The sequence below is a fragment of the Poecilia reticulata genome, linkage group LG7 (assembly GCF_000633615.1).
Source record: "Poecilia reticulata strain Guanapo linkage group LG7, Guppy_female_1.0+MT, whole genome shotgun sequence".
Lineage (NCBI taxonomy): Eukaryota > Metazoa > Chordata > Actinopteri > Cyprinodontiformes > Poeciliidae > Poecilia > Poecilia reticulata.
Window position 1 is genome coordinate 24,067,358 of NC_024337.1, and position 15,957 is coordinate 24,083,314.

The following is a 15,957-nucleotide window of genomic DNA, read 5'->3' on the forward strand; positions in this document are numbered from 1 at the left end:
GGTTAATCCTGACAGCACATGAAGGCTCGAGCAGCCCAAGCAGTCTGTCAAAAATAAATCACTCATTTTTTATTTTTTATGAGAAGTGACTGAAAATTAGCCCTTGGTAACTATAGACTTTTTACATGGAGAACGAGAGTAAACACCACACGGACCCATTCAAGCATGGCCTAATGTTAAACCGAAGCAGCATATCTCCAACACCCAGCTATGAAACAGATATAGGAGAGGGGCTCCGAGTGTTTTACAGCAAGCTGAAAGACTTCAACTGGTCAAATCAATGTAAACTTGCAACGAATGTGCTCAAACATTAAATTTCAGTTAGAAATGCGCCAATAAGGCTTTTCCAGGCCAATTCCGTGTTTTCGTCGTTTGACATTTTACCTATAAATTCTGGCAGCTTCCGATTTTTTTTTTTTCTGAACAGCAACAAAAATAAAATGTGCAATAGCTTCTTTGACAGCAGCTGTAGCTTTGAAAACAATGGCAATAAAACATCAATCCTCGATCTTTAATTTGTATTGAGTGCATCAAGCTACATGCTGATTGCTGATGCATTTCTACACTGAATTAACCGATCATTCTTCACAGCGCATCGAGGGAAACTTATCCAGATCTAAACTCTGACCTCATTGATTGGTGCATCCCCAAAAAGTAGTGTAGTAAAAGTCTGCTTTGAAAAGCCATTAACGTTAAATACTTCCATAATAGAAAGCAATAGAGTCTAAATTAATTATGAGACTCTGAGCTGGTATCAGTGCTGAGCTGAACTGCAACATAAGTGGTTTCCGTCTTTTGCCTATCCAACCAAGAGAGAAAAACATAAATGCAACCCAGTTAAGTAAGGAAAAGTAGAAATTTCAAATTAAAATTGTTTTTTGCTACTTCTTAAAATGGAGTCAAGTATGTGTAACAAGAATATTCTACACAATTCCTCCATCACTAAATAAACATCTAAACCTGATTCCATTTTATAATACATTTGGATGGTTTTCTGAGGTTACCGCACCACTTTTTAAACACAGACAACTTGTTAATTAAATGCTTTGTTCCGTTTATTTTTTCCTCTGAATATTGAGGCTAGTTTTAATCCACAATGTCAAACTGGGTGTAAGCTGATGTGAATTGAGGTAGACAGAAACCATTGAGGAGCATAAATCTTCATGCTGCCAAAAACCAACCAACAGTTTTATGTTTGTTAGTCACCAGACTTGTTTACAAGCATTACAAGGTTTCCTGTGACCCCACTTGAAGCTGAACGAGAATCACTCATTTGTGGAGGCATCATGAATCATGTGGGGTTTGTGGGAAGTAATGAGAGGGACGAGGCCTGGAACTGACACCAACGGTCTGACGAAAATCATCTTTAACATCTCGAGTTCACAGCAGCGTTTAAAACTGAGCCAAAGAAAGAAAATTACAAATATTTCAGGGTAAATTTACAAGGCGTAATATTTTAAATAGAACATATGTCTCTTCAGGATATCTTCTACCCCACATCAACATATGTAAGATGTACATCCAGAAAATGCCAGACCTCATGCCCATTTAACAGTCTCGCATAGTCCTAGAGAACAGAGAGTTACTGACTTCCAGTGTGATTACTTTTTTTTTTTTTTTCCCCAACATTGTTCAAGTTTTCTAAAACATTACCTTTAAATATCAGGCAAGCTCAGGTCTTTTCTACACATACATACACACACTCATACATAAATATATACTGTATCTATTTATGTATATACATTAATATATTAGAATAATTTTTAGCTGAGAAGTTAGGCAAAGTGTATAATGTTCGTCAGGGCAGATTTGATTACAATGAGATGAAGTTTAACTAATTTGTCCAGTTTTCACCATGTGGAGAGTAAAAGAAACTAAGAACAGTGGGAAGCGCAACGTCAACGCAGGATGACTGAAAAGCATGTCTTCTGGTAAAACCAATAAATAGAGAAAAGGCTTACAGCTTTACAAGGCAGAGAGTAGGCATGGGCCAGTTGTACTGAGGTATAAAACTGTTACAAAATGGACATTTTAAATCTAAGAAGAAGAAAAAAAAAAAAACATTTCCCTCATTCTGTTCCTTCATATTAAATTCAAATTTCAGTTCAAAATACTTTATTAATCCCAATGGTAAATTCAAAGTTGCATTTTATGATAAAGTTCCTATAATGAGATGCCACAGTACATGGAGTAGTGCAGTGCACCCCTTTCATTTTCACCGTATGGTAGCGCCATGTAGCCTGACTAATTTTGTTACTCTAAAGAGCAGAACTGTAAAAATATTGTATTCTGCACAGTCAACACTTAAAAACTACTCAAAAATTTAACAAGTGTAAAAATAAATATAAAGGCTATAATGACCAATGTCTCATTATTTTATCCACATTGGGAAGAACTAATGCTTCTGTTTTAATTGATTTTAACATGTTTAACATTTTATTGTTTTCATTTTCTGTGTGTGCTCCATCATGATGCGGGTATACCATGACAGAGCTCGGTTTTTTTACCCAAGATCATCACAGCGTGAGAATCTCAAACCGGCCCATGCCTAGCGGAGAGCTGGGTTAATGACACGGCTCTGTGGCATGTGCATTCCGTGGGTCTACTGTCAGCGAGTGAGAATGCACAAGTTGGAGAAGAAACCACCAGATAAAAACAGAAAACAGAGAATGAACTATGTAAGTCAAGCATAAAGCACTAGTGCAAAACTACATTAAATGTTAGGGGATTGTACTGAAGGGGATTATTCCACCTGCCTGCTTCATCGATACACTAGGTGTGATATGGTGCCAGATTTAAAGTTGAGCTGATGGTTGGGCACAAAGTTGTGCTGAGGATTCTTTCGTGTGCACACATCTTTCGCATACAAGCCCATGCAAGAGTCACACGACACCTTGGAGCAATTTACGCAGGTGTGTGATGCGCCTGGCTTGTTGCAAAACCCGCATCGTGACCCCCCAATACTTAAGCGCTCCGTGCTCCCTGCCTTTGGTGTTGTCATAGCAACCGACTTGCTTGGAAACAGTTTGGTGGGCATGAGGGGTTTTTCCAACATCTGGGGGTTAGGATGGGGATGAGAATGGGTCAGGGTTAGAGGGTGTGGATGGAGATGGGGGTGAGACTGGGCGTTAGAGTAGACCGACAGCTTTTCCTTCACGGGAATGTATCCGTCAAGGGGGCGTGGGGATTTCGAGTGGTAGTCTTGGAGGCCACAACAGGGGGACGGATCTATATCGTGGCAGGCGGAGCAAAGAATCATGTCACACCTCTGACAGGATGCCATTGTGGAGCATCCCAGTCCACAACCCTGACACTTCACACTACCATGAGCTTTGAGAAGCCAGCCATCTCTGGCATCACGCGGCTCTCTGGATGGCGGTCGAGACGGAGTTTGCCTTCCTCCCATCCCGACACCACCTCTCTCTGTGTACAAGTCAATGTCATCTAAGGAGGACATGTGGTAGGACGTGTAGGGGTCAACTGGAGGAGGCGACTGCATGGGGAAAAAGTCTGCAACAGGGCTGTAGGAAGGTGGAGCTGCGATAGAGAAAAAAGATGCAGAGGTGTTGGGCCTGATGATCTCATCCTTCATGTCTTCCTCTGTGTCCACAAACAGAGGCTCCTTCCTTAGACTCAGAGATGCCTTCAGGATAGGCTTGTTGACTGCTGGGTGCCAGTGACCTGCCCCATCTGTAACATCCACAGACTTGGACGGTCGGCTTCCTCGTCTCAGGTGGTGGGCATGAGGCCTTTCTATATCCAACGGTCGAACAGACAACCGAGCGATATCTGCCCCGAGGCTGTCTCGTCTGCGCAGCGCCTCAGCACAACCAGCTGCATCATCTCTACAACCCCGGCGGAGCTCCAGAGCTTCCAGCTCCGAGGCGGAACCGCGGGCGAGAGCCACCACCTCCCCTAGTAGACGACACTCTGCCTGGGCCAGGAACAGCTCGAAGGCTAGCTGGCGGAGATGACTGCTGTCCCCTGGGTGGTCCAACAAACGGAATTGCGAATCATGGTCACAGGTATATCCAATGGTACGCATTAGCGTTCGGAGTTCGGCGTCAGAAATGGCAGACTGCAGGTGGTACACATAAGGACCTGTGAAGGTCTAAAAGAGAAAGAAATCTGTCAAACACTGGCACATTATAACATAAAGATCAGCTCATGGTGTGAATTTTATCCTTAATGCAACTGGTCTAAAAATCAGCATGACCGCAGCTCAATCTAAAGATTCATAAATCAATACCACTCAAGCACATTTTTAGGTATAATTTGTAATAAGGAAAGTATTTTATTGCAATACGTGAGCTGAATTTGCATGTGTTAGATGTAAACAAACATACAAGGATAGAAAGAACGTCAAATTATTTCCTAATTCCAGGTTCTTACAATTCTCAGGATACTGATTACATTTCTAAAAAGATTTCTAAAAAAAAATGTAATATTTTATTTGTGTCTCTTTCTAACATTTAGAATGCAAAATCATAATAATTTTAATTACCGAAAAGTTACAGATGTTTGTAAAACAGTTCTTTGATACATTTTCTGGAAACTAATGGATAAAGACAACTACAGTTACCCTTCAAGAGGAAAACACAATCTAAACAGACAAAATCCACATTTTACAACAATTGAAATAAAAATAAATGTTTATAGTTCCTTTTCCTCCTTAAATGCAGGTCTGGGAACTTGCGGGAAGTCTCCAAAACCTCGCTTAGAGTGACGCTTCTGGACACAGCCTAGCACTCCTTAAAGGCTCAAGTATTCAAGTAAAAAGCTAATTATTCTGACTTTATTTTAGATTCACTATCTCAGCAATATCTGCAATAACTAAAATAACAATATGGACTTGAACAAGAAAATATTTTGCAATCAGTGCATTTATGTGATCAGAAATCACCATAAAAAATTATGAGAATAAAAAAGCTCTGAAACATGAAACCTTTGTGGGCTGAAACTTTGAGGTAAGAATCTACCAAAGGTGTAACCCGATGACTGGTATTTATTAATAAGTAGGCTCACACAAGTATTATTCCAATGCTATGTCTTATTATGACACCTGCAATATATAATAAAACCATGTCAATAAATTACTCACCTTTATACATCGAAACTCTTTCTTCCAAGGAAAGAGCAGAAGGTTGGTGCAGATGGTTTCCAGAGTGTGAAAGGCCCTCTCCAGGCTCTTAAGGTTGCCTCCTCTCTGGCATCGCAGCGAGTTCTCCACCATCTCGTAGAAACGGACCATGCGAAATCGCTGTCCAGGATCTGGCTGATAGGCTCCGAGCAGAGCCGTCGCTGTCGAGAGTAGGGACTCGCTGTCCTTGTGTCTGCTTTTGTCTCCCTCCAACGTACTTCCAGTTCCCGAATATCCCCCCTCCGGACGCCTTTCCAGTGCCGTCACATACCTCCGGAACAGGTCCTCTCTCAACTTGGCATCCATTATTTGCAACAGACAATCATTCAGATACCAGAGAGACCCTCAGCTCTTCAGGCACGCCTCGATTGGGGATGCCGCATTCAAGCACCATTTTAGGTGAGCATAATTTACAGTGCACATTGGCACACACTAAATTCCAATATTCTGGAGCGAGAGAGCAGCAGATAGACTCAAAAGCCCATGCTCTAACCACAAAAAACTGTGTTTTGGTAGCTTTCAGTTGGTGGAGCAAGGCAGCAGCCTGTATGGTCGTCTTTGTCTGGACATCTCTTCTTAATCTCAAAGAATAACTTGTTTCAAGACAAATGGGTCGGTGTCACGCAGACAGCAAGGAGGAGACTTGCTCTCTGGTAATTCAAAGTTGGATTTATGGAGTCCCTTTGCTTTAGTATTTGTAGAGTTTGAGGTCACTCATTTGGAAAAGTCATTCTTAACCAAACGGTTGTTTTCAGCAATTTCCAAACTGAAAAAACAAAACAAAACACAAAGGACGATTACAATAAAAGGTAGCTAAATCACACATATCAAACAAGACATGCTATGAGTCTAAATATAGAGCCAAATAGTACAGTCTTGATCTGATTATTGGTTTCAAGGTACAGTTTAAAATCTTTTCAAGGAGAAGACAAAAAAAGTCCCACAGTATTCTCGTGTATGGAACATAAGTAAGGCAGTACAGATCTGTGGCAGTATCAGTGCTTTGAGTGGGATGCTGAGGATGCACTGCGTGGGTTCCTGAATGTTGGTTAAAACACTGATACAGCTAGAATGATTCAATTACCGTCATGTTTGTATACTGGATAGTTCAAGTATAGATAAGCATATTTAAAGGTAGACAGTGACACACTTATCTGTTTAGATTTGTGCAAGTGAAAATGTGGGCTATGGCAAAGAGCAGCTACCTTTAAGAAGCTATTCACTTACAAACCCCACAGTTATTAATGAAGGAATTCAAATGTGTAGTTTATCTCTTTGCGATCGTGCGACTGTTAACTACAAGGAAGAACGTACTTGTCGTTCTTTCGCAAGCTGGCTATTCCAGTTTCATTACAGATACAGTGAGCATCGTGTAGCCAGCTAGCACGCAGTGTTAACATCCCTTTTCACTGCGTACATCAACTGCGACAGCATCAGTAGCCGTATACAAAGACCAGGAGAAAACACAACAGCTTTTTCGTGGATTATCAATCTCAACCCCTAAAACAACAGACGAGAAAGACCCCAAACTAAACGAAGCAGTGAACGCCCATTTCATCACAGCTGCCTAGCTAACGTTTGCTGCTAGCTAGAAGGGCGTTCCATCGTAACCAGGATCTCTTTATCGGGTTTAGAGTCATTTATCAACACAGGAAGAGCATGAAACAAAACCTACGTGATTTATAGTAAATATGCTTCTCTTAGGGAAACCCGCAGCCTTTTGAACAGAAACCCCGCCACCCGTGTATCTTACCTTAAGCAAATGTTAGCCTGGCTAGTTACGCCTCCTCAGCTGTTGAAAATTCCCTTCATCGCAATGCGCATGCTCTCAGAGCGTCAGCATCGTGTCACCCACGTGCTGAGGAAGAGAGGGCACTGTGAGACACAAAGATAAAACCAGTTTCTAACAAACTATATTATTGATGTTTCTTTTGCTTGTACAGAGCAAAAAAGACATTATATATAATATACAATATACAGTGTTCTTTATTTTATTTACTTTTTAATCTAAAGCTTTATGATAATAGCATCAAGACAGTTGAGAAGAATGTTATGTGAGATGGGGGAAAAAATAGATTTTCTGACTGACTCAGATCAAAACAATATGGAGAGAAGACCAGCACTGGTTGCCACCAGCTGATTATTTGTGTTGCAACAGAATATCTTTAATCTTCCCAGTAGTGTTAAATTAATTCTTCAAGATAAATTATTGAATTTTTTTGAATTTATCAGGCTTGAGAACTACAATAAATTAGTACATTTCAGAAACAGCCTGGACAGCCATCAATTTTAACCAATGTCAAAAAAGGACTTACCAAATACAAAAAAGACAATTTTTGTGTACACCCTTGTACGTCTTATTTTGCTGAGATTCATGTTGACATGTCAAACTAAGAAAATCCCTTATTTTGAATAAATAGCATATTCCGATTCAAAGAAACATACAACTGAGTAGGATCATTTAAAAATGTACAAAATATGAATGTGTAATTCATGAAAAAAGCAACACTGGACTATTTAAAGTGAAAAAAACTGTGCAAACAATTGTGTGCAAAATACCAGCAGGAATGTTATTTGAAATGGAAAAAGCTACATTATGTCCCAGGGATTTAAACGCTCATTGAGTTTGCTAGGAGCAGTGGTTATGTGCCAACAGCTGAATGAGCTACAAAAACACTCTTTTGTTCACATATGCAAAAGTTAGTCAGCGCAGGAGCTCTCCAGTTCACCAAGAGCTTCATGCATGGGGTAGGTAACACTTTTAATTCTACATAATTGAATCCTATAATTTGGATTATTTCTCTTGTTCATATATGTTATACATTTTATGCACATATAATTATTTTTTTATATAAAATGTATATCAACAAGTCTCATCTCACCCGCAGATAAGTGAGACCAGGGTTACCTGCTTAATTACGAGCTGTAAATAAACTGGCAGCTTAAACTGTATTACTGTCAGTTGTGATTTATACGTCTACATTAGTGCAATATCTGCTGTGATGTTATCGTGATTGTAATTCCCGAAGCTCCGCCCCTCGCGCTTAAAAAAGAACCCCAACCCAGTGACGTTTTGTTACAGTTGGTGTTGCTGGGGACTGACACAGTGAAGAAAAGAAATGGCGATGCTCGGAGGTTTCAGCTCAGCACAGCCCAAGAAGAGTGTCCCTGACGGGGGCAGCGACGTGTCGGATTTCGTTTGTCCAGTTTGCCTTGAAATTTTCGAGAGTCCTCTAACAACACAATGCGGTCATACGTGAGTATTTCGTGCTAATTTTCCATCTCCCTCCCCCCTATCCCACGTCTGCTGCCACCAACGATGCAACGATAGCAGTTAAAAACAATGAGAGAAAAGGGGTAGCGTTAAAGACATTGTTGGATAAAGTCTCAAAACGTCAAGCGTTCCTTTGTCTGCTTTTTGTCGAGACTATGCTGTTCTACTTTGTTTTTAAAATTATGTGGAAAACCCCATTAAAACCTGCTAAATCAGTTTCAGTTTTGTTTACATCAAGAAGGAGGCCTCAGTCGGGACATGTAGTCTTATTTTCCATTACAGTGACTGATAGAAGTGCCATAAAAGACTACAACTCCCTGCGCTTTCTTGAGTTTGGTACTTTCCTTTGGTTTTACGGGAAGCTCATGTCGGTAGCATAAAAAAAAAGAAATGACTCCGCTAACAAAGTGTGTGAATTATTAATAAAAGAATAAACAAAAGCTAGATTTGAATAACAAAACCCTAAAACAAATAATATTCCGTTTATTTCCTTCTGACCTCGCCATTATCACATTCTTTCCTGTGTTTCCTGGCAGGTTCTGCCAGAGCTGTTTGCAAGAATGTTTGCGTCCACAGAAGCCTGTGTGTGCTGTATGTAGGACAGCTCTGACCAACTGGACTAAAGCTGCTGATTTAGAGGCTCTCATCCACTCGTCTGTGGCAGCTTGCAAGGGATGTGGAGTTCAGGTAAGATTAAGTAAAACTCTAGTAAGCCAAGACTATCGCCAGCTTCATGTGAAATGCATTTGACATTTGAGAACACCTGGTGACTACAGTTTCTATGTTCAGTTTGAAATTGTAATGATTGTGTTAATTACAACAAAGTCTGGCTTATTATAAACATAACAAAGTGGTATGTTATTTGTTTCCTTACAAGGTTGGCCTTTCTCAGATGAGGAGCCACACAGCTGCCTGTTCAAAATACCAGGAGTATATTGAGGAGGGGGTGAGGAGCACTGCCCAAAGTCAGCCTGCCATTATCAGGTGAGGGAAATGCTGCACAATCTTTGTTGTTTCATGCTGGGGGGGAAATCATACTCCTTCACACTAAATAGAAGAATAAGAAAATGTTTTTTTATCTAATGATAGCCTTATGTTTGGTTGAATAAATGTAGGACTGCACTGATATAAACTGTGACCTTAATTTAAGAGCATAGTCTTGTTGTAACCCACTTCTACATTACCTGTTGCAACTCCATTGATCAGAATGCCAGAAAAAGTTGCACACACAATGGGGATAGCCATAGCCTTGAGAGGATTGTGAAGGATGGGGGAGGTGGGTAAATTCACAAACCTTGGACCGTGGCTGGAGTCCACCACCCAGATGCGTCTGGGACACGGGGTAGCGCTTAACCAGAAACAGGGTCACAAGTGTCCTCTTCTTGGATGAAAGTAAATTTAGCATTTCATTCGGTCCTGGCATCTGGAGAATTGGTAGAGAGACACAGATTCCAAATTTGTAGAGGTCCAGTGTGAAGTTCCCACAGTGAGTAATAAGTTGGGTTGCTGTGTTGTCTATGGGTGTTGGTCCAAAGCCACTGCAGATGGACATTTTAGAGTACTTAATTCATCCTTCTAGTTATCAATACCAATATGTGTTCTGTTGATCACAATATCACAGAGGTTAGTTGATCAGTTGATTCTACTGATGCAAACTATAGAGAGAATCTATATATTGACAAAGATTAGAGACAGCAGGCCCAACAATGCAGACTAGCTGAAGGCAGCTATTGGAGCAGCCAGGGCGTCCTGAACATCTCAACACAGCCACAGGCTGATTACCTTCATGCAGCACTGCACTGGGACATTAATTCGTCCAAAAGGAGCCCCTAACCGCGTAATCTTGTGTGATGAGATATTCTAATGTTCTGACAAACTGAATTTTATGTCTTATTAGCTGCAAACTGTAATCGACATTAAACAAGTAAACACTTGAAATGTATCACTATACTGCATGTAAAGAATTTGAGTTTCAGCTTTTTAGCTGATTTACTGGAATAACTGTTCAATGACATTCCAATTCAGTAAGATATCCTGTCAGACATTTACTGTCTCCATGCCCTGCGTGTTAAAGACAGTCAGCAGGAGGAGTTATAACCGAGCCATATCACAACTGTGTGAAAGGACAATACTGCAAACACACTCAACTGCAACGGAGATTATGTAATAAGACGTCTATGGCTCCAGTAAGCTGTTAAGTTATCTGAGGGTGTATAAAAAAAAAACTGGAATTATTTTTTTGTTTTTAATCTTGGAAGAAACATTGACATGGATGTCTATAGGATAAATAACACCACCGGTTAAATTGTTTGCACAAGTGATTCCCTCACTGGTACTGTTTTAACTTTTAATGTTGAAGAATTCAGTACTGAATAAGCAAATATTTTGCTTATTCGGATAGAACAGGCAATATTCAGCTTCTTGCCTGTTCTATAGGCAGTATTCGTTATCTTGGTTGGTGAGGCATCAACATTATTCCAAAGTAGTATTTTGATTCTTTTTCTCTCTGTTTTATGATTAATTTTTTCTAAATAAATGGTTAAAAATATTCACCTCGGATTTTATGAGCAAGAGTTTGTATTTTATGTTGATATGGGTCAGGATACAGTGGTGACAATTTAATGTAAATGTTACAGATATACCAATTTATTGAGTACACTGATTGTAAATTTCAAGAAAAACTGATGATAGTTGAAGTAGTTGCTCTTCTTTTTCTACAGTCAATTCACTGACACCATAAATAAAAGCTGCATTTTTGTATTTATTGGAAACATTATTATTATTTGTGTTTTCACTGCACAGTTGTGCTATTTAATTAATCCTTAGAATAGCCACATTGAAAGTCTCTATTTTACAGGCTTGAATTAGATTTTTTTGGGTGTAGAATGTATGCAAAGAGAGGTTTAAAAATAGAGGTAGAAAGTGCTGGTACTAGAGAAACCTGCCCCGAAAAGGGAATTTGAAACAAAGTTCTTGACAAACTGGTATTGTTGCTTACAGTTAAATATTTGGGGAGTGAAGAAACCAATAAGCTTAAGGCATGGAAGTTTCAGAATGTATTGCAGAGTAAAAAGTAAATAGGAAAATACACAGTATTTACATTTAAATCCCTTTTTGGTTGAAGCAAAATGTAAAATGTGCATTATAACAAAAGTGAAAGAAAATCTGCTTTATTTTCTGAGGTTGTATAATAATCTGCTGGTGTTGTTAAGTGGCCATCTTTGAAAGTGCATTCGCTCAGGCAAGTGACTAAAGTTTAACAAGCACCGGTTATCTTACTGTATCCTGCTTATTTAAAATGCTTCTTTTAAATGATCCATTATTTATGTTAGAATTACTGAGGTATAGAGTTGCTAATGAAGTATTTATTTAGGTCATTTGGTAACAAAGACAAAAAATACTATAAAACAAAGCAGACTCATGTCTATAGCACAATTCACAAGTATACAATTTACCAGGAAAAAATGAATAGCATATAAAGAAAACGACAAAAGGAGTATATTGGAAGCATAAAAGTATAATCTTTAATTAAATGGGTATAGTGATTCTTCTTAGTGTGGAAAAGTATGACATTTGATTTGAAGTATTTTCCAGGTCTGGATAAAGTATGGAAAAGAAAATAGTCTAAGAAAAAATATTTGTATTTCTAGGTTCTATCCCCCATCCTAAAGTCTCTGACTTTGTTTGATCAGCCCTTTCCTTTTGTCTCCTTTTCTTCCTCCTTCTTGCATGACGTTCCCTGTGACTCCTGTTTCTTCCTCTCCCTACTTTCCTCTTTTTCTTCATTTATTTAGGCTTTCCTTGCATTTCTTCCTGTCTTTCTTTCCCCACCTGACTTTCTTTGTTGAGTCCTTCCTTCCTCGCTATCGCCCTTCCTTGTTTTCTTCTGTCCGTCAATGCCCTCTACCCTTGTCATTCTTTTATTGCCTTTATCTTTAGCCCATTAATTGTGCCCATCCTTTCTAGCATTTGTTCTTCTTTCCTTCTGTCTTTCTCTTTCCTGTCTTCCTTGCATCCTCCTTGTCTCATTCTGTGTCTTTGTTCCTTCACTTCTATTGCCTCTTTATATTCTTGGTGATTGTCCTTCTGTTTCTTCTTCCTCTCTTTCTTTTCTCTCTTATGTCATTCCTTTTATCCGTCTGTCTATACATTTTCCCTTGTTCTTCCTTCCTCACTCCCATTTTTTGTGTCTGTCTTGTGTCTTCCATTCCTTCCTTTCTGTCTGGTCTATACCTGTGCCATAAATAAAAGTTTTCTCATGTAGCCAGTGACTGCCATGTATACTATATTTTAAAAAGAGCTAAATGTTTTGGGAAACTCTGGGAATTTAAGTCAAGAAAACTATGGCTTTTGTTTTTACTTGAAAAATTATGCACCATCTCTTCTGTGTTACTTTATTTGTTGTCTTCCAGAAGTTCCTTAGTTTAATTCATAACAAATTCAGCCTTACACTCCAGTTTGTTGTAATGATGGGTAAAAAGACTGATCACAGAATTATTTCTGTTCCCGTCCTTCAGCCCTGTGCCAAACCGCTTCACTTTCTCCTGTCCCTTCTGCAACTGCCAGAACCTGGATCAGGACAGCCTAGTCGAACATTGCACTACCCAACATGCACGGGATACGCGCCAAGTGGTGAGAACTCCACAAAGTTGTGTGATCCTTTTTTTTGTTTTGTTTTGTTTTTTCTCTTTAATCATGACCAATAAATTGTTTATGGTTGCTTTGTTGCTCTCATTTTGTAAGGTGTGTCCTATCTGTGCCTCAATGCCTTGGGGAGACCCCAGCTACAGGAGTACTGACTTTTTCCAGCACCTGAAGATCAGACACACTTTCTCCTATGATACTTTCGTTGTGAGTACAACACCATCAGTAATGGACTTTGGTTTTCAACTAATCTCTTGTGTGACGTTTTTTTTTTTTTTTTTTTTTTTTCTTTTGTGGTGTTCTGCAGGATTACGCCACAGATGAGGCCACCATGATTCAGGAGGCTTTACAGCGTTCCCTCATGGACAAGTGAAGTGTGAGGAACAATGTAGCAGCAGGAAAAGAGGAATCAAGAGAAGAGAGCAGGAGATTGTCTTGGAAAGACAAAAAAAAAAAAAAACACACTGTATCATCAATTTATCTATCCAGAGGACAGTTGTACTGAATCACTATGGATAATTATTATTTAAAGGGCACATTGGGTTACATCTTCAAAATCTAAAAGATTTAAAATAAAACAATAAATAATGGTATGTGATTGAAGCATATTGTACTGTTTGATTTAGGGCTGGAGTGTTTCCAGTGTGATAATCCTTTATCTTCCCCTCTACCGAGTCTGTGTTCTTTGTAGTTAGTTTTGCATCACTTTAACTACTTTTCAGTCATTTATTTAGTAATAATCTAGTGTCGTACAACCAAAAACTTTCAAAGTTGTTGGGACGTCAGGGGGGGGGGAAGTCAGTACTTGATGTTATGAGAGGGTTCGACCACTAGGTGGCTGAATATCGCCAACAAAACTTTATGAGGGAATGTTATCTAGCAACAGTAATAAATGATGTGCTAGCCAAGAAAGGCTGTGCTTATAAAATAACTGCCTCGAGAGAGACAAAGGGGTCTGTTTAAATCTATGCTGTTTCTGGTTGGAGTGTTTTTTCCATTTTATTTCCCAGGATGTGCTGAAACGGATAACTTGTGTAGGGTCAAACGGAACCAGAGACGGTGGTTTGCTTTATTCTAATGTTCCTCCCTTTGTGTCTTTGTGCCTTCTAGTAAATCTTATTTCTGACTTCCAAAGTTAACAGGGCTAATCTAGATCATCCTGGGGTCTAGGAGATCCAAGAAGGTCGGCATCAATTAGTTGTGTGGGTCATTTTGTTTTCCTCCTAAAAGGAAGGAAAACGTTTTTTCCGTTTTTTTGGCCACCAGGGGGCACTAGAGTTCTACCTTTCCCTAGTTCTAGTTGTGACAACTCAAGATCAACCTAGATTTCATTATATAAGTGTTTTTTCACATGCATTTTCATTTTGCTTTTTGGTTTTAAGTGCATTATGCGACGGCATCACAGAAATACAAAAATAGGTTTAGTGAAATAATTTAGTCCTAGTGGAAATGCAATGAATACAACTTTTAAATTACATGGTGAGGTATTATAACTTTAAATGTAAAGTGCTGTGACGTGTTGCTGGAATAGAAACTCGTAATAATCCAAAATACATTGCTTTTATATCTTCAAAATCTTAGTTCGTAAATTGAATGCCACCCAAATTTTGCTTGCATGCAGGGTTAGAAAATTCCAGCGGTAGTTTGTGTTTTCTGGGGCTGGGTACGGTTATTTTTATTTATTTTTTTCTTTCGTTTTACCTGTATGCTTTTGCGTAATATTTTTTTCCCAATAACTTTTGATGTCTCGAATAAATTTTAGACTGCAATACAAATTTTTACATGGAAGCAATTAATTTTTGGTTTACTAACTGATACGTGAATATCCTTGCAAGCAGATTAAGTAGCTCCCATACCGAACCTTTGGGTTTATTTTTTATTTTATTTTTTTTTCTTTTATCTATTGTTTGGTCCTACTTATAAGGCCTGTTGTGAAAGTTTTTGTCCCCCTCTGATGTAGTAATGTTTTTATTTTACTATGTGTTTCTAATGTGTGATATTTCCCTTCCCCCACACTTTTCTCAGTATATCTTTGTTTTTTCTTTCATCAGCCCTGCTGTCAGGGTGTGCTAAGTCCCAAGAAATTAAAGATCTTTAATTATTTAAGCTTTGGACTCTGATATCAGGTGCTGTGATTTATACCTATATGTATTGGAGGTGTGTTTGTGTGTGTTTCAATCACTGATTTCAGTGCATTGCAAACGCATTCATACCAATTCATCTCGTTACAGCCACACCCCTCTATGTAGAGTTCTGGGATTTTATGTGATAGACCAGCACAAAGTCATACTTTAAATTCAAGTACTGACCCTATGAGTCAGTACTTTGGGGTATGTGTGCACAGTTGGTCTACAGTTTTCACCATTCTTATTTATAGTCTTGGTCAAGATCATAATCTGTGAGCATTTTCAGGTCTTGGCTACATTTATGGTGAGATTTTGACTGGCTTATTCTAACTAGTAGATCAGTTGGGTGTCTGGTGTGTTCCTTGATTTTCATAATGCCCTAACATCTGTATATTTTTCTCTTATTAACTCATAGGCAGGTTCATTGGAGGGGCACCAGACTAAAAAAAGCTGAATACAAATGCATGTCATACTTTTCAGGACATTTTTTTTTTTCTATTAAAGCCATGTGTCAATCTGAAGTCACGCCTGTGTGCTTTGTGTTGCTTGGTTTGGTTTTAAATGTGAAATACGTGGAAGTTGAAGTGGCACAAACTCTACAGTACATATGTAAAGGAAATCAGTGCAAGCAAGAATAGTCATGGTTAGCTTTCTCTGTTAGAATTGAGACAAAAATTGCTTCACAGGGAAGAAACTATGGAAATAAGAGCTTTCTATAAACCTTTGTTTTATTTTTAAGAAATGAGGACATGATGCTAACAATGTTCTTGCAA

At 38.9% G+C, this 15,957-nt stretch overlaps 2 protein-coding genes across 3 annotated transcripts; one reads left to right on the forward strand and one right to left on the reverse strand.

The window, feature by feature from the left end:
- Positions 1–401: 401 nt before the first annotated feature.
- Positions 402–6,998, reverse strand: spata2 (spermatogenesis associated 2). Of its 2 annotated transcripts, none has more exons than XM_008413895.1 (3): positions 6,894–6,998; positions 5,102–5,906; positions 402–4,111 (listed from the first exon to the last, which is right to left on the reverse strand). In XM_008413895.1, the coding sequence occupies exons 2-3, from the start codon at positions 5,444–5,446 to the stop codon at positions 2,762–2,764; spliced, it is 1,695 nt and encodes a 564-aa protein (XP_008412117.1). In that variant the 5' UTR covers positions 5,447–5,906; positions 6,894–6,998; the 3' UTR covers positions 402–2,761. The 2 variants fall into 2 exon arrangements, with proteins under 2 accessions (XP_008412117.1, XP_008412118.1); XM_008413896.1 differs by lacking the exon at positions 6,894–6,998 and adding an exon at positions 6,816–6,891.
- Positions 6,999–8,215: 1,217 nt separating this feature from the next.
- Positions 8,216–15,705, forward strand: rnf114 (ring finger protein 114). Its single transcript, XM_008413894.1, has 6 exons — positions 8,216–8,396; positions 8,951–9,101; positions 9,292–9,398; positions 12,932–13,046; positions 13,158–13,265; positions 13,366–15,705. Exons 1-6 carry the CDS (start codon positions 8,260–8,262, stop codon positions 13,429–13,431), a joined length of 684 nt encoding a protein of 227 aa, XP_008412116.1. The 5' UTR covers positions 8,216–8,259; the 3' UTR covers positions 13,432–15,705.
- Positions 15,706–15,957: the final 252 nt, after the last annotated feature.

Bases quoted from the DNA above. Each gene is read 5' to 3' on its own strand.
- spata2 (XM_008413895.1), bottom strand. From the start codon at position 5,446: ATGGATGCCAAGTTGAGAGAGGACCTGTTCCGGAGGTATGTGACGGCA. The intron at 4,112-5,101 runs GTGAGTAATTTA...TTTCTCTTTTAG, and splicing joins AAGAGTTTCGATGTATAAAG to ACCTTCACAGGTCCTTATGT.
- rnf114 (XM_008413894.1), top strand. From the start codon at position 8,260: ATGGCGATGCTCGGAGGTTTCAGCTCAGCACAGCCCAAGAAGAGTGTC. The intron at 9,399-12,931 runs GTGAGGGAAATG...CCCGTCCTTCAG, and splicing joins AGTCAGCCTGCCATTATCAG to CCCTGTGCCAAACCGCTTCA. The intron at 13,047-13,157 runs GTGAGAACTCCA...TCATTTTGTAAG, and splicing joins CACGGGATACGCGCCAAGTG to GTGTGTCCTATCTGTGCCTC.